The sequence below is a fragment of the Festucalex cinctus genome, chromosome 15 (genome assembly GCF_051991245.1).
Source record: "Festucalex cinctus isolate MCC-2025b chromosome 15, RoL_Fcin_1.0, whole genome shotgun sequence".
Lineage (NCBI taxonomy): Eukaryota > Metazoa > Chordata > Actinopteri > Syngnathiformes > Syngnathidae > Festucalex > Festucalex cinctus.
This window is the reverse complement of record NC_135425.1, coordinates 22,131,991-22,157,676: the sequence shown is the minus strand read 5'-3', so window position 1 is coordinate 22,157,676 and position 25,686 is coordinate 22,131,991. Positions and strand designations below refer to the sequence as shown.

Genomic DNA, 25,686 nt, shown 5'->3' with positions numbered 1-25,686 from the left:
AGCCATATGTTGGTCGTTCCAACTTGCAGCTGCCTGACTCGAAAACATTTTCAATGTACCGATGTAATAATGCCATTACAGTTTCATATTTTCAATATTCCACCTCTATTTATTTATTTTTTTTAATAATTTGAGTAGTACATACATGCTTACGTTAGTAGTTGTGTTTTCTTCCCATTATTTTGTACTTTTGTGGCTGAGATGAAATTTTGCAAAAAAAATATTAAGCTGTTGAGCGTCCTATAGGTCAGTCTGTTATGGTTCTAAAACTCCACCAGGGGTCTCCCTTGGCCACAATAACAAACATCACAAACCGCTCGTCGACTGTCCACTCCCTCACTCGTGTCGGGGGGCCAAGACAAGAGGAGTTCCCGTGTTTCACTCCAAGCGAGAAGGTCCTGGGTCACTATTGGCTCGCTTGACAGTTGACAGTTGCGGCGGTTAAGGTGAACGTTGTTGTTGTTGTTGTTGTGTTTCGGGGCGAAGATGCGGCGCGGCTGTTTGACGGTCGGTGTTCGAAGCGAAGTCGGACGAGCCATTCGCAGTGTGAGAATTTGAGCATTATTTTTTTTTTTTAGCATATTAGCAACGTCGGGAACCCACGGAGTTGTGTGGATAACTCGACAACTATACACACAGTAAGTGTTATGTTAATGTTTTTCTGTTTATAGGCTATGCGCTGAGCAATGTTGATATAAAGTTATAAAAACGATGACGTGATATAGTTTTGTGTTTGGTTGACAGTTGGGCATATTAATAATATAATTAAAAAAAATGTATGGCGACTGTGATGATGTGAAAATTAGAACAACGTTGTTACTGCGGATGTGATCCAACATCCGGGTACTTGACTGTCCGGCTGCGTTAGGACTCATCGGGATTCTTATATAGTGGACACTAGATACTATGATATTGCATAATGTGTAATGGTTTTCCCATGACGTCACTTGCCTCTGGACCAGTGGCGGCTCAAAACAATTTTACCTGGGGTGGTGGTGCATGGGGTGGTTGAAGGTTCAATAGTTTCAGCTGATCGTAAATAATCATCATTAGCTTACACTACAGCCTTATTATCATTATTATTATTATTATTATTATTATTATTATTTCAGGTACAGTATGTACAAACTAAAACTAAAGACAATTAAGATATAAATAGTACATTCAACTTTGCAGCTCGTCTGAGCATTCCTGACATGTTTTTGGCTGTCGAAGTTCAGTGCATTTTAAAATCGTTTAAAAGTTGCACTTTGAATAAAAAATAAATACTTGTGAACTCATTTCACCCTTCTCAGACATCAAACTTTTTTTTTTTTTTTATGTAGTAGACAGTGAAATTAGATGAGTGAAATTAGGATAAGGCCATATTCTTCCAAAAATGGTCCTGGCTATGGTGGAAAAAAATTCCTCTTTTGGCTTTTAACATTTTGGCTTCTGTACGATTGCAATTTTCTGTTTTGCTCATATCCGCCAACATCACAGCTGCAGCGTAGTCTGTAGTTGAAAGCCCAAATGTCCAGAGGCAGACTTGAGTGTAGTAAATGTTCAAATGTGTTGTGACTGATAACGGCGACCTACCACAGCAAACCGAGGAGGATCTGATAAGTCTTGAGTACGGAACTCGCCTGTGTGCTGTGTGATAAAAGTTTTGGGTGTGTAAACATGAACATCCAACACAAGGACAGTGTTTTGCCGTATTCTTAAACATGTGCTGCCTCAACTTTCCGCATTAGAGTAGCATCCTAAATTCCTCATTGTGGGAATGCTGAAGCATTTGAACAATTTTCATTGTTCAAATTTCAACTAGCTTAAAAAATTCATGCCTCCCGAGGTATATATCGTCTGATTCTACATTACTTACAGTATTTGTACAAGTTAACATTCAATATCAACTTTTCCCCATTCATTTTCAATGGGAAAGACATTGAACCATTTCTAAGTGTCACTTTCCACGCCCACTTCCATACATATAACTAATCACCATTACCAGGTGTCTGATACTGCTCGGTGGCACAGCTGGTAAAGCGCATTGTTCAGTAACCAGGAGGTTATAATTTCATAATTTATCTCTCAATTTACTTCATAAGCATTCCATGTACATTCAAATCATAGGATTCAGCTTTCAGCATTCCCGCGCAATTTCTCCAGAAATTGCACTTGGGTTTAGTTTTAAAAGGAATACTACTATGGATGTGAAATGATTACAGAAACTTCACCGTATTTGGTTAACTGATGGGGGGAGTATGTATGTATTGGACAGTATATTTCCAGAAAATGATCAATTGATACAATATATTTTGCAAGATCTTCTCATGTGATTATTTACAAGTTTGTTTGTTTTTTTTGTGCACAGCAAACAAATGGTCCGTATCAACAATTGTAGGCAAAGTTCTCTGTTTGATTAAAAAAAATAATAATTCCATCCAGAATATGGGAAATGACCAATAGTCATGTGCTTTTATTGCTATCACATTGTATAACAGCTGATTATTTTTCTTGGTCACGCTTGCCTCTTTGTAGTTCTATTTGTGTACAGTATTCACATGTATAACTTGTCTTGTTATCAGTTAATTAGTTGTAATTTCTGTCATCTATTTGGCCTTGCAGATGGATATTTGGCAGCTATGATGAAAGCGATTGGTTTGTGCTGATTAAGATTCCATTCACAGCGATTTGCAACGATGTGGGTCAAGCTCAGCAGAGAAACGAGGGCACATGGAACACGGGGATGACCTTTCATCCCGTTTACCTTCTTGCTGCAGACGCAGTTGAACTCTTTGTGACTGTTAGCACGTCATTTCAAAATACTTTGGAATTTCACTCACTTCAATGTATTGGCGCAATGAGGTCAATGTCTTTATTTATTGCTGTCGACTTCAGGTTTAACATCAAAAAAGTTGACGAAAGCAACATTTTCAGCTTTTATTAGGTATTTACATGCTTCCACTTCTTGACCCCCAATGAACTCCTAGGTTGCTTTGGGCCCTTTTGTTGTATGACCTATCTCCCAATCAGATCACAGTAGTTGGCTTGTTTTTAAACTTGGTAGATAAACCCTTTCTTGTAGACTTGAGTTCATTTTGTTGCTGCCATCATGTGTTACATAACCATTGAAGATTAACGACCCGTCCGAGAAGAAGTTATGACATAACTTAATTGAATTTGATGAGCTTGTGTTTGGAATGATAAGCAGATCATTTCATTCTCACAGCTTTATATATCACAAAGTAAATGTGAATTTTTGTAACAGTCCACAGAATGTTCTTGTCTCTGGCCTTGTGATTTTTTTTTTGTTTTTTTGGGGGGGGCTAATAACTGCTTTTTATCTTGATTGTAATGCCTTCCCTCTGCTGTTGATATCACTAATTGTTGTTTTAGAGCAGGGGTGTCAAACTCATGTTGGCTCAGGGGCCACATGGAGGAAAATATATTCCCAAGTGGGCCTCATCTCGAAAATAACGGTATATAACTACCATCATTTAATTAAACGCAGATTTGTGGACCAGCCCTAAATGATGGAGCTCAACTGTAATCATGTTGTTCCGAAAAATAACACAACTGCAAATGGAACGCGGCAACACTTTGCCGGTATACGTTCTGGACGTATTAAATCGACCTGTTTTGCATATATATATTGTTCCCAGAATGCATTGCGTGGCGCAGTTAATGACGTTATAAGGGCATTAATCGCTAATCCTTGTCATCTATCTGTGTTAGCAGTAAATTGAATTTGTGTCGTATTTAACACGTTTATGTCGGTCTATGTCTATGATTTAAAAAAAAATAAAAAAATAAAAATAATAATAATAATAATGATAATAATTAAACAAATCGTAATTTTAAGGTGTGTGTAAAATAATAACATCCAGGACGATTCCCCCGTACAAATTGCATTGCTTATCTGAGGACTGCTTGTGTAATTACAAATTTTATACATTTTGATTGTGGCCAGCTGATTAATTTGTCTGACATTCCAATTTATTTATTTATTTTTTTAAACTTTCTAAAATCATCTCGCGGGCCGGATTAAACCCCTTTGCGGGCCTTAATCTGGCCCGCGGGCCGTATGTTTGACACCCCTGTTTTAGAGTCTTTCTTTACAAGTTCTGACGTTTTCCTGGTTGTACCTGTTCACATCTGTGACTTAGTACTACACTGTTATGGCTCCAAACTTCCGCTATAAGTGGTGGCATTTTGCACCTAAAATTTGAAACAGTGCAAGTCATTTTTTTCATCTACCTGCACAACCAAAATATATTTTTCTTAATTATTCTTGCATTTTTTTTATTTTTTTTTGTTAATGACAAACGTATAATGAGAATGGAGTATACTGTATGTTTACTTTGCAATTGGACTTGCACGGTGCATCCTTACATTTTCCACTTGTGCCCCTAAAATGTCACGTTAATTAAATTACAGTTCGTCTGGAGACCTGAATGGTTTTATTGCCCTCGAGGCCATTCCAAATGGTTGCTGGCATTGATTGTCTGTCAGTGAAGGGGACACAAAATACGCTGGTCAGTCTTTTGCTTATATGCAATTTTAACAAAAGGTGTTTTTAGTCATGCATCTCAATTCACGTGTAAATTAACATGCAGGCCTCCCTGGACATAACAGCTGAAATGTGGATCAGATGTTCATCTTATCAGCCTGACTGTTAAAATAATTTTGAGGTTGCCTGTATGTCTCAGTTGGTCAGCAAACAGGAATCATAGTGTCAGCATATCAACTCGATCAGTCAGCGTGCGTCACGACATAATTTCCGCCGGTGAATGTGTTTTCCTTTTCCTTTTGGCCTTTAGAGACATTTTGCTGAAGGACGGATAGTGATGAGATTGAGAAGGTTTTCCCTTTTGACTTACTGTGAAGTATGCAGACTCTTTAAAAACATAAATCTGCAGTGCTCTACTGTCAAAAAGTGTTTCGTAATAGTTTAGCTGTCGGGCGTGATGGTTGTTTGTTACCACCCGAATTCAGGTTTTGTTTTGTCAGGTTTTTACTTCACATTGGCTATATAGTACTTTCCAGTATTGTTTACATTTGTTTATTTCGACTTGGGTTTTAATCTAGGCCGACCAGATTTTTCAAAATTAAAACCGTGACATTCCAATTTCGCTGAAAATCAAACAAACAAACAAACAAACAAATTGAATTGCAAGTCAATTTGGTTGTGTCATTACTTTAGCTAATGCTAAATCTATCTTGGTTGACAGTTTAACAGCTGTAAATAAGTTAACGCACTCACCACTATCCAACGTTTTTTTGCTCTGTCCCGGCAGGCATTGGACGCTGGCTGTGCTGTTTACAAGTATTTTAATCTTCTGTCTGTCTGTAATGTTTGTAAGGAGCACGGAGTGTAGATTGCTAAGTTAGCTTCTCACATCAGCAGCTAGCAGCTAGCAGCTAGCTACCAGCCTTTTGGATTCTGGAATGAAATATAATCCCGTCTATGCGCAACCAAATTCCTCATTTGGCAAAACAGATGGTTACAGTACAGTACTTTCCTTCCCTATAACAGCGGGACAAAGCACCTGGAGGAACTTTAAACATCTAACAGGTGTCAAACTGACAACATATGGCCTGCAAAAGAAAATTACGTCAATCACCTTACATGATTCTTGCTAATTTCTGTACAATTTTAAATGGTCATATGTAGTACAGGTAAATAACATTGAGTTATTGCAAGCATTTCTATGTTCTTTTTTTTTTGTGAGAACCCCCGTTTTGAACTACCGTTATAAAACTATTAAAGGGATACTTCGATTTTATAAAAAGTTAATATTTTGTTTGTAATTACTTTCATTATTTTTCATGTACAATTAGTACCTTTAAAAACACATTTTGCAACTTGCTGTCGACTGAAAATGACATCACAAGGGCTCAGGTAACCAATCACAGCTCTCCTGTTTTCTGGGTTTGGTCATGTGACATTCGCAAGCTGAGCTGTGATTGGTTACCTGAGCCCCCGTGATGTCATTTTCAGTCGACAGGAAGTTGCAAAATGTGTTTTTAAAGGTTGTAATTGTACATGAAAAATAATGAAAATATCAAATTAATTATAGGCAAAATATTAATATTTGACTGCCAAAAATGACTAAAAAAGTAAAGTATCTCTTTAAATTTGACCTCTGGTTTCAAAACTAGTTATCCATCAATTAAGTTGGTATTTTGCAATCAACCACATGAGAGCTTTTTACGGCAAATGTATTAATGTAAGCATGCTAGAATGAAACCACCATAGTAAACATTCTTTCCTTGTGTTTGTCCTCTGCCAGGTGGATGTTGGCGGTGGCACATGGCATGTTTTCTGTTGAAAAACATGAACCCATCCACCACCTGCCCCACAGCACATCATAACGGCCTCCCGCCAGACTGCACGACACCTTCTGGACCGGAGCCAAAACCGGATAGCGCATGCCTAAGTGTCCACCTCTACTACGTGGGGAAGGGCGATGGAGGGGAGGAGCGCGTGCTCACATACCCGCCCGGCGAGTACGTAGCAGAGGAGCTTTGCATCCTTGCGGCCAAAACTTGTGGTGAGTCGTTATGAACAACTTGCTTCTTCTACCATGCTTTGCAATCCACAATCCCATAATTCCATTCATTTAAAGTCACGGCTATGATGAAGCCGGAGGCGTGATTTGATGTAAGACAGAAACCCATAGAAACAAAAAAGTTCAATATAACTATGAAAATATAAAATATGTGATCAAAATGAAGAACTATTAAATAACTTGTGGATATAAAAAATGCAAATATTTATTTTTAATCACTTATTACATGCACTGTATTTAGCAGAGCAGTGTGTGGGACTTTGGGTCATGCCAAAAATTAAAAAAATATATATATAACAAAAGAACATTTTAACTTATTCACAGCCATTGATGGATATAGATCAGGGGTGTCCAAACTTTTTCATTTGAGGGCCACATACAGAAAATCAGAAGGACGCAAGGGCCACATAATGTTATGAAGAGAAATTGTGTTTAGTCCTAAAAATTGCACAAATAATTTGTTTGTGCTTTTGCATATTTAGAAAAATGCTGCAGTATATAAACCAATTTATTTGTAATATGGCAGTAGGGTTATTATAGTTTGGGAATTTTTCATTTTAGTTAGTTTTTATTAGTTTTCAGGGTGGTTCTGTTAGTTTTTAGTAGTTTAGTTCTTTAAAAAAAATGCTTAGTTTTAATTTAGTTTGTTAGTTTCAGTATTAGTATTAGTTTTTTTTTTGTTTTTTTAAAAATGTGTATCACTTGTTCGCTATATTTAAAAAAAACACCATGGGAGCGATGTCATCTGAAGGTGGTTTTCAACGCCTGTTCTTAAAGCGCTTTATAAATAAAGTTGAGTTGAGTTTTTTGAATTGTATTTTTTTTTTAATTTTTTTTAAATTAGTTTTAGTTAACTAAAATAACCTTTAATGGCACCTGTTTTTCGATACCCTCCCTTCTTAATTTGATCAGCTCCAAACATTTTTGTTTTGTTTATTTTATTTGAAGTGAGTCAAATGGCATTTTTAGCATATGTCGCGGGCCACTGAAAAATGGACGGCGGGCCGCAAATGGCCCCCGGGTCGTAGTTTGGACACATAAATTAAAAACGAAAGAAATGGCACAGGTTAAATAATTAAGGTTAAAGACAAACTAAATACATTGCACAGACATTGAAACGTCCACGTTGTAAATAATATTGCATGGCAGAACTAAATATGTGGGTTAAACCAACAAGTACCTCGACTTCCGCTTGTGGTTCGAGCGCGCTTCCTCCCAGGCAGCCTTCGCATGGGCCGCTTGTTGCTCGCTTCCTGTTAAGAAAGTCTTCGGCGCTCTGAATAATCTGACTCCACAACTTTCCGCGTGTGAGGCTTATGTTAACAAAGACAAACAAAGGTCGCAGGTGACATTTTGTGTTTTTCATTTCAATATGTGCTTGTTCAAGATAGCATTTGCATCTTTAAAGCCACATTTTGTTGACCAATATGAGTCATCATAAGCCCCTTTTACACTGCCTGTAAAAGCAGAGAATGGGGGGGGGGGGGGAAATTCAGATGAACAACTTATTTCTTTCAGTTAGTATCTGAGTCATAACAGAGGCAGGATGCCTCCACTCCTAACTCCTAACCCTCTATCAAGTCTCAACTGAGTAATGCTTCCTTCCAGGTATTGCACCATTGTATTTCAACTTGTTCAGCCTGATGAGGGAAAATGACCGGCTGTGGTTCCCAGCTAATCACGTCTTCAAACTGCACCAAGAGGCCAGCGAGCGCCTCCACTTCAGAATCAGGTGGACAATTACGTCCGTTCGTGTTCGTTCTCCTGTACGCCTTGCCATCATGACACCTTTGCTTACTCACACACCTCTGACCAGGTTTTACTTTCCTGGCTGGTACAACAGTGGCAATTCCTCATATGCTCACCGCTACGGGCTCAACAAGGGCATGGAGAGCCCTGTGATGGATGAGTGCATCATGGCGTATCAGTTTTTCCAGGTTAGTTGGAAGTACTTGCGTCACACTCAAGTTGCTGGGATGAAAAAAAATCTCAGTTGCGCTAAAAATATGATTAGCCAACCATTCTGACATTTTTTTTTTCCTCTTGAAGTTGTACACAGGAAATGGCATTGTAATGTGACGGCTGCTGACGCCAACTGAGTAACAAAGTTATGTCATCGTCTCTTTGTCTGCGTGTTGAGCCATGTTACAGCATGGCACAATTCATTTTGGCTCACATACAAATAGTGCAAACAGATGATTTCAAGTCATCAATCATTTATCAACCAAATAAACGACCGTGGTGTGTCTCGCTCAACTCTTTCGGTGCTGTTCCACTTGGGTTATAATCTCCACGCAATCTACCTCACATGGCTTAGAGCAGGGGTGTCCAAACTTTTGCATTTGAGGGCCACATGCAGAAAATCAGAAGGAAGCAAGGGCCACATAATGTTATGAAGAGAAATTGTGTTTAGTCCTAAAAATTGTACAAATAAGTTATTTGTGCTTTTGCATATTTAGAAAAATGTTACAGTATATAAACCAATTTATCTGTAATATGGCAGTAGGGTTATTATAGTTTGAGAATTTTTCATTTTAGTTCGTTTTTATTAGTTTTCAGGGTGGTTCTGTTAGTTTTTAGTAGTTTTAGTTCTTTAATAAATGCGTAGTTTTAGTTTTAGTTTCAGTATTAGTTTTAGTTATTTTTTAATGTGTTTTGTTATTCTTTTTAAATGTGTTTTTCTTATGCATAATATTTAAAAAAAAAAAAAAAAAAAACCATGGGAGCGACATCATCTGAAGGTGCTTTTCTATTGGCTGTTGCTAGATGACATCACTTCTGTGTGACATACTTTCAAACGTCATTATCCCAGTTGATATCAAAATAAATCTACTAAAAAATCACACCAAAGACTAACACGAAGTACATTTTTGCTATAATTATGGTTTTAGCTAGTTTTTTAAATATAAAATGTAATTGCAGTTAGTTTTCGTTTTTTTAAAAAGAAGCATTTTCCTTTTTATTTTATTTCGTTAACAAAATTGTTTTTTGAATTTTAGTTTGTTATTTCGTTAGTTTTAGTTAACTAAAATGACCTATAATAGCGCCTGTGTTTTTCGACACCCTCCCTTCTTACTTTGACCGTCTCCAAACATTTTTGTTTTTATTTTCAAATGCCACTTTTTAGCATATGTCGCGGGCCACTAAAAAATGGAGGGCGGGCCGCAAATGGCCCTCGGGCCGTAGTTCGGACACCCCTGGCTTAGAGGCTACCTTAAGCACAATAAAGCACTACAGTGAACAATATATATACACAGTAGATTCTGTTAAGTGATCAGAAGGGATGGGCGTGTCTTTGACTGTTCTAAACAGAATAAGCCCAATGGCATCTGTGTGAAGATAGCTCAATTCCCATTATTTGATGTTCTTTGGACAGCAAACAAACAGACGCCGATTCAACCCAGTTTCAGTACATGACTAATCAACACAACGGTGATCTCACAACAAACAGATTCTTGTTTCCTTATCTACGGGTTTTCCTAAAGGGGATGTTTTCCTTGGCAGTGGCGCAGCGACTTCCTAAACGGTAGGGTTGTCATCCCGATGGGTCACGAAGACCAGGAGGAGTGTCTGGGCATGGCGGTGCTCGACATGATGCGTCTGGCTAAAGAGAGCGGTCAGTCGCCTGTGCGCATCTACAACGATACCAGGTACTTGACGGCGGTCATTCTTCGAATTTCGTTTCAAGACAATAACATCTCCGGAAAAAAAAAATCAGCTACAAATCCTTCCTGCCGAGCTGCATGCGAAGCCGCATCCAGCAATACAACATCCTGACTCGGAAGCGCATCCGATTCCGCTTCAAGCGGTTCATCCAGCAGTTCACCGAGTTAAAGGCCACGGTGTGCAAACTTCGCCTCAAGTACCTGATGAGCTTGGAGATCCTGCTTCCGTCGCTCTACTTGGAGCGCTTCCACGTGACGGACCTGTCTGCACATGACGTCGCCATCGTCGTCAAGGGCAACCAGGGCATCCAGTGGTCAAAAGGGAAAACGGAGGGAGCAGAGGAGGTAAGGACGATGGAAAGCAGATGAGTTTTTTTTTTGTTGCCATGGTAATGTGCAATATTTGCATAATCTAAGTCACTCGCAGTGTGTCACGCTCTCCCTCGGGGGCCGTCATGATTAATTTTCCCATCGTTGCCTGCCTGAATGATTTGTGTGTTTTAGGAGCTGCAGACATATTGTGATTTCCAAGAGGTGATCGACATCAGCATTAAGCAGGCCAACAAGGAAGGCTCAGTGGAGAGTCGCATCGTTACTCTCACGAGACAAGACCACCAGATCCTGGTGCAGTGCACACTTTACTACACACTGTTTAGTTGTTCGTGTGAGCAGCAAAAACCATAAATGAATGTTTGAATGTTTCTTTGTTTGACCACTGAATGAACATACTTGCCCTGCGGGGGCATGTGGAATATATTCAAAGTAAATCTGATTAGCTGGCATCAGACATGTCTTTCATAACATCGTCATCATCATCTCTAAGGCAAGCTAATCTTTTGAATCGGTCCGGGGTACGAACTTTACAATGTTTTTCTGTTTTCCAGCCTTGAGGTGCTGTTAATAGAACGATTCCAGAGGGGCATCTAAAATTAAGCACTCATGTGTTCTTCGTCAACTTAGGAGCTGGAATTTCACTCTCTCCCAGAGGCGCTGTCGTTTGTGTCGTTAGTGGACGGATATTACAGACTCGTGGCAGATGCGCATAGTTATCTTTGCAAAGAGGTGGCCCCTCCAAGGCTTCTGGAAAGCATTCAGAGCCACTGTCATGGCCCTTTGTCGTGAGTAGAATACACGCTCAGGCAAAAATTTCACCGCACCCCCCTCACATGTTGAGGCCTAATGTGTCTCTCTGGTCACAGGATGGAGTTCACCATCGCTAAGCTGCGTCGTGCCGGCAACCGCCAAGGCCTGTACATGCTGCGCCGTAGTCCCAGAGACTACGACAAGTTCTTTATGTCCTTTGTGGTGGGGGTACGTACTTGAACCCTGTTAACTCCATTAGACACTTAAGAAAATGGATGGATGGATGGATGGATGATTGATGGATGGATGGATGGATGGATGGATGGATGGATGGATGGATGGATGGATGGATCACAGTCAATTTAGCAACTTGTACCCAACGCCTCAAAGTGTGAATGCTTAATATGATATGGTTAATCTCTGCTAAAACAATTCCTATCTCCTTATTTGAAAACCCTACGGAAATGTTTCTGAGAAGAGGTTTTTTTTCCCTCGCAATTTGCAACTTTATTTCTCGTAAATTTAAGAGTTTTTTTTCCTCACAAATTTGCCACTTTATGTCACAAATCTGCTAGTTTTTTTTTCTTGTAAATTTTAGTTTTTTTCTTGCAAATTTGCCACTTTGTAATGTCACAAATATTGATGTTTTTTCTCGTAAATTTATCCGTTTTTTTCTCGTAAATTTGCCACTTTATGTCACAAATATACAAGTTTATTTCTCGTAAATTTATTAGTTTTTTTTCTCTCAAATTTGCCACTTTGTAATGTCACAAAAGTTTTTTCTCGCAAATTTGAGACTTTTTTTTCTCTCAGAATATTACCCACAAAAAAAACAAAAACTATTTATACATGGCCCTAATATGTTGTCGTAGTTTTGAGAGATTACACACTTAATAATTAATTAATTAAATAGTTTACAAAATTTTGTTAGTCATTGATCTACAAGGTCAATTTCAAGATCAAATTATAGGTCAAGTTACTAAAATGTGGACCTTTTTTCAGAAAACCTCCAAATTTGGTGGGCCGTAGCTCCCAAAACCCAAATCTGATTGATCTCAAATTTGACATTTTGCGTTGTCCCATCAATAAACCCCATCAATAAACACACCAAATTTCATTGAAATCAATCAATAATCTCCTTGGTTAACCCTACCGGCTGATTTGGCATGGAACGACTCTCAGGAAGCAAGGATGGATGTTTGCTCAATTCCACCATGAGATAATAATTGGTTTTACATGATGATGACACAGATCTGGTGTCACCTTTCAGTAATATGACGGACTGCGTTCTCATTTGCCTTCAGTACGATGCCATGATGGACTACAAGCACTGTCAGATTGTGAGGAGCGAGTCAGGAGAATACGTTCTGAGTGGTGCCAAGAAAAGCTTCGACACGCTCGGGGAACTTCTCAACTGCTACCAGAAGGAGGCGCTTCTCACCGACGGATACACGTTTCAGCTGACCAAGTGTTGCCCGCCCAGCCCCAAACGTCAGTCAGAGTCAAAGCTCACTTAAATTCGCCAAAAAATAGCATCTTACTTGTGAATTCGTTTGGTGACGGGATTTGCCTGACACGTGTCCCGCACGCTTCTCCAGACCAATCCAATCTGCTGGTGTGTCGAAATAACCAAGGGCCAGAGGTTCTCCTGTCTCCATCGCTACAAAAAAGCATCAGCCAGATGGTTTTCCACAAGATTCGAAAAGAGGACCTTGTCATCGTAAGACGTTGCTTTTTTTGTGACTCCAGTAGAGCAATTAACAAAATATAATGACAGACTAATAATGTTATGTTCTGGGGTTGGATCCCAAAAACAAATAAGATTTTAACTCTTTATTCGCATAACATCGAGAGGCATAGAACAAACTTGACTAGACGAGAAACAACGAGAATGTATCAAGAATCAAGAGACGCCAAGCTAACTTGGGTCGTGGGCTTGCACAGAGGAACAGAGGTAACAGAAGTAATAATCCGACAAAAACACACTTCTCAGTCAAGCTTATATTGACAGCGAATCGATCTGATTGTCTGTGGCTAGACATGTGAGTAACAGGACTGACATGGAATTATCTGATTGGCTGTTGAGCAGATAAAGAGATTAAAGATTCATGACATCACATAGCGTTCGTCTCTGTGTGCCCTGTGATTGGCTGGCAACCAGTCCAGGGTGTACCCCGCCTACTGCCCAAAGCCAGCTGAGATAGGCTCCAGCACCCCCGTGACCCTTGTGAGGAATATGCGGTCAAGAAAATGGATGAATGGACATCACATAGCTTCTGACATCACATAGCGTCTTACCAGTTGAAACTAGATGCTGGTTACATCAGTTCAAAACAGACACTTGACCACACGGTTATGGCCCAAACATAACCCTTGTATGGCCAAAACATAACCTTGAGTGAGCCTAGTCATGACAGTAAGCATAACCCTTGCATGACCCTTGTCATGACTCTAGACATAACTCTTGCATGACCCTAATCATGACCATAACCCTTGCATGACCCTAGTCATGACAGTAAGCATAACTCTTGCATGACCCTAATCATGACAGTACTAAACACAACCCTTTCATGACCCTAGTCATGACCGTAAACATAACCCTTGCATGGCCCTAGTCATGACCATAATAACCCTTGCATGACCCTAGTCATGACAGTAAGCATAACTCTTACATGACCCTAGTCATGGCCATAATAACCCTTGCATGACCCTAGTCATGACCATAATAAGCCTTTCATGACCCTAGTCATGACAGTAAGCATAACTCTTGCATGACCCTAGTCATGACAGTACTAAACATAACCCTTGCATGACCCGAGTCATGACAGTAAACATAACCCTTGCATGACCCTAGCTATGATAGGTAAACATAAATCTTGCATGACTCTAGTCATGACAAATAAGAACAAATTAACTTGTGCAACAGTCCCATTTGTCAGTTTTTGTGTTGGTTTCCAAGACAGGGAAAAGGAATGTTATTGATCAGATTGAGCAACATTGGCCATCATTGGTTAGCATCTAAACTCGCCTCTCTCTCCTCGTCAAAGTACTTCATCATTTCTTAACATTTTAGAGTGAGAGTCTTGGCCAGGGTACGTTCACCAAGCTATTCTCCGGCGTGAGGAAGGAGCTCGGAGACTACGGAGAGATTCATCAGATCGACGTCGCTATCAAAATCCTGGACAAGGCTCATCGCAGTTACTCAGAGGTGAGCTTTATTTTATTTTATTTATTTTTTTTACTCGCTGACTGACTGCTATGTTTTCGCCTGTTCCTACCCTGGCCTGATTTCTCTTGTTCCTCAGTCATTCTTTGAAGCAGCCAGCATGATGAGCCAGCTCTCCCACAAGCATTTGCTCCTCAACTACGGCGTGTGTGTTTGCGGAGACGAGAGTAAGCTCAAATCACACACAGATGTCATCATGACTTATTTTACAATTAATTGAAATTCAATCACAATTTTAATTATTACACTCCATAATTACAAAATCAGCATAAGCAGAAAAAAAAGATTATTAATTCTAATTTTTGAGTTGTTTGAATTTATATATTTGCACCTTTTTTTTTTTTTTTCAAAATGACTAATTTAATGAATGTTAATTATAGTGCTTGAAACAATTTTATTTGTCTTAATATTTGTATTTAGTTTTTATGTTTAAACATTTTCTTGTTTTGTACCACAAAAAAATAAAATAAAATAAATGATCATCCTACTGCACAGTGCACATGCTGCACTCCAACTTCAAGTTTTTGCCAAAATAAATAAATATTATTATTATAAATTATATGTGGGCCAAAACATGGTCTTAATATTATTAAATATGTAAACATTTTCTTGCTTACATAATTATAGTGTTTCTATTTTTTTTTTTTTTAATTGGTCTTAATATTTTTAAATATGTAAACATTTTCTTGTTCTGTACCCAAAAAAATAAATGATCGCCCTACTGCACAGTGCACAAGATGCACTCCTACTTCAAGTTTTTGGCAGCATAAATAAATAAAAAAAATAAAATTATTATAAATTGTTTGGTCCAAACAGATCTTACATAATTATAGTGTTTCTATTTTTTAAATTGGTCTTAATATTTTTAAATGCTTAAACAGGTTTCTTGTTTTGTCCCCCAAAAAATAATTATCGTTTGAATAATCGTGATTTCAATTATTGCCAAAATAATCACAAATATTATTTTTTCCCATAATCGACCAGCTCTACTTGATGGTTCTACTTAATCCTATATTCAAACACAATTTCTAGGCTGGGCCTCCAAGTTATTGATTACAGTAGGGAAATGTCACTGTTGCTTGTCTATATGCGCCCTGTGATTGGCTGGCTCCCTGAAGTCACCTGGGACAAGAACCGACTCACCCAGAGCGCTAAAAACAGACTAGCACTCTTTTTTTTTCTTTTTTTTTTCTTCCCTTTCCCTAGACATGATGGTTCAGGAGTACGGTAAATTTGGCTCCCTGGACACGTATTTGAAAAAGAACAAAAGTAGCATCAACATCACATGGAAGCTGGAGGTAGCCAAGCAGCTGGCCTGGGCCATGCACTACCTGGTAAAATCTCTCAGCCTCACGTACGATTGACATAACAAGAGTGCTAAGTGTTTTTTTTTTGTCTTTTTGCACACACAGGAAGACAAGAATGTGGTCCACGGGAACGTTTGTGCCAAGAACGTGCTGGTGATCCGAAAGGAGGACCGCAAGACGGGCAGTCTGCCTTTCATCAAGCTCAGCGACCCCGGCATCGGCATCAGCGTACTGCCCCAAGAAGGTCTTCAAATCGACTTTGCGCTGTCACATCATCAACATCAAATGTTCTCCACGCTTACCTGCGTCTTTTTTTGACTCGCAGTTCTTGTGGAGCGTATCCCGTGGGTGCCCCCCGAATGCATTGAAAAGCAGCAAAATCTGAGTTTGGCCGTGGATAAGTGGGGCTTCGGCACCACCCTGTGGGAGATCTGCAGCGGTGGAGATAAACCGCTCGGCGCCCTCGACTGCTGCAAGGTGACAAAGACAAAAGAATGGCTCGATTTGCTCGGTGTTTCGAGAGCGTCAGTGCGACATTGTAGGAACACACAAGCCAGTCAAGTCGTGTTTGCCCCCCAAAAGGTTACAACATTTGCCAAAACATTTTTTTTTATTTTTTTTATTAAGGTCAATAAAATAATGAATGTAGGGCTGCCAAAAGCGATTATTTTGCCAATTGACTAATCACCAACAGTAGTTGCGATTAGTCGACATATAATCGCTGTCCTGTTTTTAGGAAACTGTCTCGTGAGTGGAAAGAGAACACGTTCGATGTCACCACGTTACCAAAACTGTTTTGTTTATTAACTCATTCAAACCCAAAAATGTATAAATACGTTTTTGTTTTTTTGTTTTTTTTGAATAATTTGTCCTTCACTCCCAAAAACGTATTTATATGTTTGTTTGTTTTTTTTTTGTTTTTTTTTTATGCTAGAGCATACAGAGATTTTGATGCAGCTTCTGACCTGAAGAGGTCGCTTAAAGCAATGGTAGTTACCACAAAAACGGCCAGCAGGTGGCAGCAGAGTATAAGAGATCAGCCAGGGCCATGTTGCAACACGCTCTTTTCCCCAGTGTTTTCAACAGGTTTGTGAATAATGATGAATCTTAGCTATATTATAATGCTAATTGCTGCAAAATGGAAACAGATACACATATGTTTTTTTGTTCCCTGTTGAAAGAAGAGAGACTAATCTTTCTTTTGGTAAGCTCCATGTTTTTTTTTTTTTATAGCAATAGAACACAATATTCTGTGGGCCTTGCAAAATCAGTCAAAATCCAGTAACACAGCCGAGAGCTAAGGGGGTTGTCTCAGTGAAAATGGCTGGGAATCAATGAGTTAATAAACACGAGTTTGCTAACTAAAGCCTCCGTAATCCATAATAGACCTTACAAATATGTTCGCGTACCATCACGTTACACACACGGCGCTAATGCTAGCGTCCAAACATGACTATATATACACTATGCCAGAAATGCTATTAGGCTATTAATATTAATAGTTGATGTCAATCTTGGCAGCCCTAGCTGAACAAGAAACTTGTCAGGGCTGTTTTCAAGTCTGTTTTCCATTCCCCCGGTCGTCAGATATTCTCACTTGGCTTGTGTTTGCGCTGTCCTCGACAGAAGATGATGTTCTACGAGGACAGACACCAGCTGCCAGCTCCCAAATGGACCGAGCTGGCCAATCTGATTAACAGCTGCATGGACTACGAGCCGTCACATCGACCCACCTTCAGAGCGGTCATCAGAGACCTGAACAGTCTCTTTACCCCAGGTAGGAACCGGCTTAATCAAATATTGCCATCGAGGGGAAACACGGGATCGTCTGTAAGTGCAATGACCTCACTTGTGAACGGTTATTGTTCACGCACGAGCGTGCAAAGTCGTTCGAATCCGTAAAGCATGACTCCTTCTTGTGACTGCCTGCGGATGACATGTCACCAATTTGTAACTCATCCTCGTCTTCGTCATTTTGTGGCGCAGACTACGAGCTGCTGGTGGAGAGCGACATGGTGCCCGCCAAGACGCGAGGCTTCGGCTTCCCGTGGGCCTCCGACAGCCAAGAGCCGGCTCAGTTTGAGGAGCGACACCTCATCTTCCTCAAACAGCTGGGCAAAGTGAGCACGCACGCACACACGTACACTCATTCGCACATCTGAAATTTCTACCCGTCCGTCCTCGCAGGGGAATTTCGGCAGCGTGGAGATGTGCCGGTACGACCCCCTGCAGGACAGCACGGGGGAGGTGGTGGCTGTCAAGAAACTCCAGCACAGCACGGCCGAGCACATCCGGGACTTTGAGCGCGAGATCGAGATCCTCAAGTCGCTCCATCACGAGAACATCGTCAAATATAAAGGAGTGTGCTACAGCGCAGGTATGAACGGACGAGGATTTATTTTGTTAGCAATTATGATGAGAGTAAAAAATTTTCCCCGATGAGTGTTTAATTTGAATACTTCTTTTTTCCAGGACGGAAGAACCTACGCCTAATTATGGAATATCTTCCCTACGGTAGTTTGAGAGATTATCTCCTCAAAAACAAAGTCCACTTTGATTTCAAGAAGCTGCTTCTCTACGCGCTCCAGATTTGCAAGGTGACGTACGGTTTGGTGCAGCACATGTCAGGGCACTCGTTTAGGGTCGAGGCCACATTCTTTTGTCGAAACGAGCACATTTCCACAGATAGTAGCCAGGAACGTTTATTTACTCAGCTGTGGATGGGGGAGGTCTCTATTTGTATTTTTGGAATAATATTAAACATAGTGAAAAAAAACATGAATTATTGATGCTCCCTAAAATGTTTATACTGTAATTACTAGGGCCGGATTAAAAAAAAATTCAAATTGATATTGAATCAATCTTCCTTTGATTCTGAGAGATTCATAAAACCATGAGTAGATTATTTTTAAAATTTCGTTTTCTCTAAATTCATAAGAAAATGGAATTTAAAATTTTTAAAGACCATTTTTTTAAAAATCTTTTTGCACATTACAATTCAGAATCTTTTTTAATTTATATTTACAATTATTGAATTAAAATTATAAAAATATTTTCATCTCATCCTTGCTGAACTGATTCTAACACGTTAATTTAATTAATAAACTAAATAATGTACCCAGTTATTGCCTCTGCAAAATTTACTTTAGAAATTAATGTTTGTGGAGATTTTTTTTAAATCATGTCCATGATATTTACGAAGAATTGTTGTACCATAATTAATCAATATTATATTGAATTGAAGTGAAGCGGATCGGGAAAAATCAAAATTGAACTGAACTAAACTCTTGTGACTTGAAATCGAATCGATTGAGGAAATTTGAATCGACACCCAGTCCTAATATACTAATAATTTAAACCATAAATATACCACAAACTATCATCACAAAACATTTTAATATCATAAATCTCATATCTAGGCCTGTTTCAGGTAGGACATGTTTATTTTCTTTATGGCCGCTTGTGGGCTTTGGCGCCATCTTTTGGCATCTGAGGGCATTTCATGAAGAGCACTTTGAACAGCAAATAAGAGTAGATTTTATTTATTTAATCTACAAATAGGTAAATATGTACACGCACGAATAGGTGGGGAAAATACTGGCTATATAGTATTAGAATTTTTGTCACATGAAAATGCGCGGAACAAAATAAAAATAGATAAATGCAGAATCAATGACGTCATTTCACTACCCAGTAGATCAACATGGTTGGCTACACTGTTGAAAAGCGGTTACGTCAGCTTCTACTGTGAGTCTCGTCATTGGTAAATTCTCCACCTTATGTTATCTAACTTACTGTTGTTTCTCCACAATTCACCTCAAGAGACTATTGCCATGCATTGGTGCTGCTGTTTTGATTAGCAACAAGTTCAAATGGGCTCTGCAAACCCTGTTTGTTTTTGGCAGATAATACAAAAAGGTGTTGACAGTTCTTTCCTCCCTGCACTGAAACGTGATTGATCGTTCCAGGGTATGGACTACCTGGCCACGAAGCGTTACGTCCACAGAGACCTGGCCACTCGAAATATTCTGGTGGAGAGCGACATGAGGGTCAAGATTGGAGACTTTGGCCTGACTAAAGTGCTGCCCCAGGACAAAGAGTACTACACCGTGAGACAACCCGGAGAAAGCCCCATTTTTTGGTAAGCGGGACCCCGTCACGTCTCACAAAGACGACAACGTACAGTATATGATGATTACATTTTGTTTTTCTCTTCAGGTATTCCCCGGAGTCGCTTACAGAAAGCAAGTTTTCAGTGGCCTCGGATGTTTGGAGTTTTGGTGTGGTCCTCTATGAACTTTTTACCTACTGCGACAAAAGCTACAGCCCACCTACGGTAGCTTCTCACACTACTTTACCCCAAACGATGACTCACTTCTAATTGGCGAAATTTTCCTTATTAAAAAGCAGGAAGTCCTTCACATTGATTTGGCTGCTAAGTGGCCCTTACTAATCATGACTCTTTTTTTTGTTTCAGGTGTTTATGGAGCAGATGGGAAATGACAAACAAGGACAGATGATCGTTTATCATTTGATCGACCTGCTGAAACAAGGGTACCGCTTGCCGGTGCCCGAGAATTGCCCGAAGGAGGTCAGCGCAATCTCAGTTCAAATTTGAACAAAAGGCCGCAAAATGGCCGCTTCAAATGAAAAGGGCAGACGTACCAACAGGACCTCAATATAATCGGGGTTAATCGCCAATTTAATTGGCTTGAAAATTGCTAATTCATTACACTGAACTTTATGGACATATTAAGTCTACAATCCCCAACTAGAATTTAAAGGGATACTTGACTAATTGAGCCATTTTCAGCAGCAAAAAAAGTTCATGTTTGTCCAGAATGAATTTGGCAATTTCATAATTTTTCTTGTACAATTAATAACTTTAAAGACTATTTTTTTCCACTTGCTGTCGACTGAAGATGACCTGTGCTGAGGAAGGCGGCACAGGTCATCTTCAGTCAAGAATAAGTGGAAAAAAATAGTTTTTAAAGTTGTTAACTCATTTGCTCCCCAAAACTTATAAAAATGTTCTATTTTATTGCCATGGTCCCAAAAACGTATTTATACGTCTGTTTGTTTTTGTTTTTAATGCTAGAGCATACAGAAGGCTTTGATGCAGTCTCTGACCTGAAGAGGTCACTTAAAGCAACAGTAGTTGTTACTAAAAAACGGCCAGCAGGTGGCAGCAGAGTAAAAGAGATCAACCAGGGCCATATTGCAACAAACTCTTTTCCCCAATTTTTTCAACAGGTTTGTGAATAATAATGAAACTTGGCAATATTCCAATGCTAATTGCTACAAAATGGAAACAGATGAAAGAAGAGACTCAAATCTCAATTTTGGTTGGTCCCATGTTTTTATAGCAATAGAACACAATATTCTGTGGGCCTTGCAAAATCTGTCCAAATCCAGTAAAAAAGCCGAGGGGTTGCTTCAGTGAAAATGGCTGCGAGTGAATGAGTTCATTATACAAGACAAGAAATGAAGTTATCAAATTCATTCAGAGACTAACGACAGCTTTCACTTTCTCAGATGCACCAGATGATGACCGAGTGCTGGAGCGGTGACCCGGGACAGAGGCCCACGTTCCAAATGTTAATCCACAGTGTGGAGAAGGCACGAGACAACATGGACACGTGAGGCGCGTTCGGCGTCGGTGAAGTCTCAGTTTTGTTGCTTTGGACGCAAATGAACAATTGCGATCACAACAGGACACTTTGCAGCGGTGTTGCCACAAGTGATGAATATTTTTATACATGTGTTATCCGATGTAAGTTTTTTTTTTTTTTTTAGCATCTCACTTATTTTTTTAAATATTGTTGTATGCATGTATAATACGTTGTTGACATTGTCCCTGGGTTTTTATATTGTCCCCTTTTTTTGTACTTCCACCACCTTAACATCAGCTACCTGTAGTTATACACCACTTTAACATGACTTTTTTTTTTTTTTTTTTTTTTTTCCGGGATGGTTGTAAATAAATCTGTGGCGCGACGTGCGAAGAATTTTGAGGGGAAACAAAGTAATTTTAAGCCATTTTGGAACAAGGCTTAACAACAAAGTGTGGTAAAAGTGAAAAAGCGCTGTGAAATACTTTGCAGATGCACTTTTAAGTACATTTGGTTATTGGACCAATTAAAAGAATGTCATCTTTATTTGTGTTAATGTAATTAAAGAATTAGTAGAATTTGAAAACGTGCTTTGAAGGAAACATGCTTTTGTATTGTGGATATTATCTTTAATTTTATCAACCGTTTGTATATATTTTATATAGTGTATTTTTTTTATTGACGAGAGTTTGTATAAAAGAGAATTGGAGGCATTTCACAGCAGCCGTTTTGATTGTTATGTGACAAAGAAGTGAAAAGAACATTTTGTTAAGAACGTTTTACTATTCAAATTGAATAAAAGTCATCACTGGTGTTTTATTAAATGCAATGCGTGGTCATTTATTAGGTAGACCTAAACAAAACTATTGATTGTCACTCTGTAGTATCTGTTTTGAATTGACATATAAATATAAATAATAATGTAGATGTAAGGTGTGGTTGTAATAGAAAATTCAAAACCGATGTGCATTTGAGAGGGCAGGCCAACACCTCCAATTTTGTCACTTTGATACGACTCTAGGTTTGTGGATTCCTTAAATCAGATTAGCTCATAAGTAGGACTTCACTTGTCCCACCCTGCACTTTGAATGTTTACATATTGTGTCCTATAAAACATACAATTGTTAGTAATGGTATCAGTTTCGGCAAACTATCTTTTGGTATGACTGAAAGATTTACGCATCATTTTTCTGTGAAGAAATCAAGCATTGTAATAAATGTGAATTTATTTTTGACTCTTTGTCCGGGTAAACATTGGAAAGAGTACACAAATGCAACTTGTTCAATTTTATTCTTTTAAAAAACAAAAGTTGACAGATATTTTTTTCCCAAAATAATTTGTGGTTCGATATTGACATGACACCTCAACACAAGCGTCCGATATCATTCTTAGTGCAGCCTTCACTGCAGCAAACACCTGCTACACCTTGCGAAAAGTGCCGCCTCCTCCTCCTGCTGTTTCCAGGCCATTCTTCTTTCGCCGGCGTACCCAAAACGTTGGATGACTCCGGCTTGTCACTCTTGCTTGGAGCTGCGTGAAGGGTTAAGCCGCCCGCCAGGGAATTAAAAGAAAAGGTGGAGGAGGTATGCTGGGGAAGGTTACGTTTGTGGAGGGTGGACTGTTCGCCGTTTCTTGTGACATCACTGTGGGGGCTCCATTGGAAGAATTCTGGAGAAATAGAGATAAGCACGCCATTTCATTGTCTTTCAGGCAAACAGGTTGGAATATGAATCAAAGTTGATAGTGTTAGAGGGACTTATGGAGCTCAAATTACATATAAAAAAAAAAAAACTGTATCGATATATTTTTAGCATAATAATATTAATTACCATCATTTTTAACTTAATGGTACCCCCCACAAACAAAATTAAAAAAATGGCACTTTGCTTGCTAAAAATAGCTTTTATTCATATCGGTGTAGATTATTATCCATGTCATGGCAATCTGAGGCAACTGGACCCTATTTAGTGTTGAATTATATTATTTAGCTAAAGAAATAACGAACATCAGAGAAAGTGATCATTTTAAAATGATTCATTTCCAGAGTTGTAATATTTTGTGAGGTCATTTGTTTGATTTTCACATGCACACTACTAAACAAAAAAAGCAAAAAAAACAAAGGTCAAAGCTGTGGTAGTTTGCTGCATGCTTTTAATGGGGGAAATAGTGCCATCTAGTGGACAAATAAAAAAAAGATTAAAAATAATAATCATAATACTAAAAGTATCCTCTGCCGATTTCACTTATATTCATTCAACACCGGTAATGTCTTGAAAAGATGTAAATAGTACAAAATGTCCAAGTTTAACATGTTTATGATGACCTCATTATTTACATTAGAAATAAACGCTATATACAGTAGACTATACAGTACAGTAGGCTATCTTGAGCAGTTGATATTTGGTGATCCACCATCTACTACAATATTTTGTTTTTAAAATAATCTCAATTTTTGTAAGTCCCCATATGTTGGATTAAGTTGTTGGAATTGGGTTTTAAAAAAAACATTTTGAGGGAGTTTTGATCTTTTAAAAAATTCACTCTGTCCAATGACATGCATTGTTGCATTTTGTATTATTATTATTATTATAATAAAAAAAATAACAATCAAAATTAAAAAAATAAAAAATAAAATGTAATTGTAATTTAGAATTTGTAGCTGAATACCAAAATCTGCTTCATGGAACATTTGGAGTAGACATGAGTGAATACAATACATAAGTTTCAATGGTAAGTAATTTAGAAAAAAAAAAGATGTTCAATTAAAAAGTACCAACAAACGAGCACATGTATTGCAACCTCACAAGAACAAAACGAACAACATGTCCACACTCACCGTCGTCTGCCTCGACGAGTCGCTTCCAGCGGGAGCCCCCGCAGGTGAAAATGACCGCTCGTATGAACTCCCTCCCGCACAGCTTGACTCCGTAGTCCCTGGGCAGGAACATTCTGCTGATGGCTTGAGCCTGCACGTCGCCGCCGCACGCTCCCAGCGCCAACACCAGCACGCACACCGCGGGTCCCAAAAGCATGCTTCTCGACACTTTCGCACTTGAGCCAATCCGCTTCCTGAAAGGTTTTCTCGCCTAATGGGGCTTGATTGGTTTTCTTGGGAGTGGACTGCAGCTTTTATAGTTCTCTCCTTAACTTGTGGAGTCGACCTAGAAGAACCCTCCCTTCTCTGTCTTGAACGCACGCGCGTCATTTGGATGGATGACAATGACGTACTGGGCTTTATTTCTTTCTTTATTACAAATATTAGTTGTGAATACTTGTGTTGTGTTGTGTGTTAGCTCCTTCGCATTAGGTCTTGCCTCTGTGTCAGCAATCAGGTCACACGGACACCTGGGAGGCACATTTGGCAATGTTATCCTGATGATTCATTTTGTGATGTTAAATTTTGGATTTATTAAGAATAATGTTGACCTGCAAGTTTTCATGAAACAGGCAATTTGCCCAAAAGGAAGAACTCATTTTCTACGGATTTAAAAAAAAAATATTATTTCAACTATATCTGTAAATGTTGATGCAAGATGATGCTGCAGTGGAATTTAAAGGAGTCATCCGGCCAGGGTGGTCCGTCTTTCATAAGCGCATAAACTTTCATTACGTATGCTCCTTTTTTAAAACAGCAAAATTATATTAGCATGCATTTTCAAATCGTACATTGCCAACAATTTCCAAAAACGGCTCTCAATTGGTAACAAGGTTTGGAAAACGGATGGATTTAAGTGGACAGCGTTAACTAAACAACATCAAAGGATTAGCTTCTCCATGACCGACTTCAATCAGGAAAAAATATGGGATGGAGTCCAACAAAACTTTAGCATCGCTAAATGTTGGAGACCAATCGCCACAAAAATTCATAAGCACATTCCGACGACAACAGCACCACAATATTTTCAATTTTGTGGAGGTGATGCCGTTTTTGTTTTTTTTCCCCTCATAGGACCTCACATTATGTCAATAGAATCCCAAATAATGTGACGATTCCTTTTATATTTTCCCAGGTCGAGGTGCATAAGAGTAGAAATGTGCATAAGCATGTTTTGGTAATTGATTGGTCACTGTTTTCAGATACTAGATGACAATAGAACGTGACAAAAGAAGGCAGGAAAAAGATTTTGACGCTTGCCTCTTTCCATTGATGCAGTTGACAGGCTGGTAAAAAGGAGGCCACGCCCATAAAATGTGCGGAATGTAGTCTCAAAAAACGTACTGAGTTTTTCAAAGGGCTG

At 39.0% G+C, this 25,686-nt stretch overlaps 3 protein-coding genes across 6 annotated transcripts in view; 1 reads left to right on the top strand and 2 right to left on the bottom strand.

Moving 5' to 3' along the window:
* rc3h2 (ring finger and CCCH-type domains 2) overlaps positions 1 to 16,267 on the bottom strand; it is a 48,171-nt gene extending 31,904 nt beyond the window's left edge. Inside the window, exon 1 of the mRNA XM_077496621.1 lies at positions 16,138 to 16,267. The gene's annotated coding sequence lies outside the window, so the exon portion shown is untranslated. The remainder of the gene's footprint in view (positions 1 to 16,137) is intronic.
* Positions 333 to 22,271, top strand: jak2a (Janus kinase 2a). Of its 4 annotated transcripts, XM_077496623.1 has the most exons (25): positions 338 to 507; positions 579 to 638; positions 6,276 to 6,536; positions 8,163 to 8,286; positions 8,371 to 8,491; positions 10,059 to 10,204; positions 10,273 to 10,564; positions 10,724 to 10,843; positions 11,180 to 11,337; positions 11,419 to 11,530; positions 12,607 to 12,793; positions 12,901 to 13,022; positions 14,376 to 14,510; positions 14,608 to 14,695; positions 15,735 to 15,862; positions 15,941 to 16,079; positions 16,161 to 16,312; positions 17,462 to 17,612; positions 17,822 to 17,955; positions 18,023 to 18,212; positions 18,308 to 18,432; positions 19,804 to 19,976; positions 20,054 to 20,171; positions 20,313 to 20,426; positions 21,371 to 22,271. In XM_077496623.1, the coding sequence occupies exons 3-25, from the start codon at positions 6,296 to 6,298 to the stop codon at positions 21,476 to 21,478; spliced, it is 3,378 nt and encodes a 1,125-aa protein (XP_077352749.1). In that variant the 5' UTR covers positions 338 to 507; positions 579 to 638; positions 6,276 to 6,295; the 3' UTR covers positions 21,479 to 22,271. The 4 variants fall into 4 exon arrangements, with proteins under 4 accessions (XP_077352748.1, XP_077352751.1, XP_077352749.1 ...); XM_077496622.1 differs by lacking the exon at positions 579 to 638 and having other exon boundaries at positions 333 to 446; XM_077496625.1 differs by having other exon boundaries at positions 337 to 638; positions 17,465 to 17,612.
* A 485-nt stretch (positions 22,272 to 22,756) lies between these two features.
* On the bottom strand, positions 22,757 to 25,634 carry rln1 (relaxin 1). Its single transcript, XM_077496726.1, has 2 exons — positions 24,285 to 25,634; positions 22,757 to 23,116 (listed from the first exon to the last, which is right to left on the bottom strand). The coding sequence occupies exons 1-2, from the start codon at positions 24,478 to 24,480 to the stop codon at positions 22,812 to 22,814; spliced, it is 501 nt and encodes a 166-aa protein (XP_077352852.1). The 5' UTR covers positions 24,481 to 25,634; the 3' UTR covers positions 22,757 to 22,811.
* Positions 25,635 to 25,686: the final 52 nt, after the last annotated feature.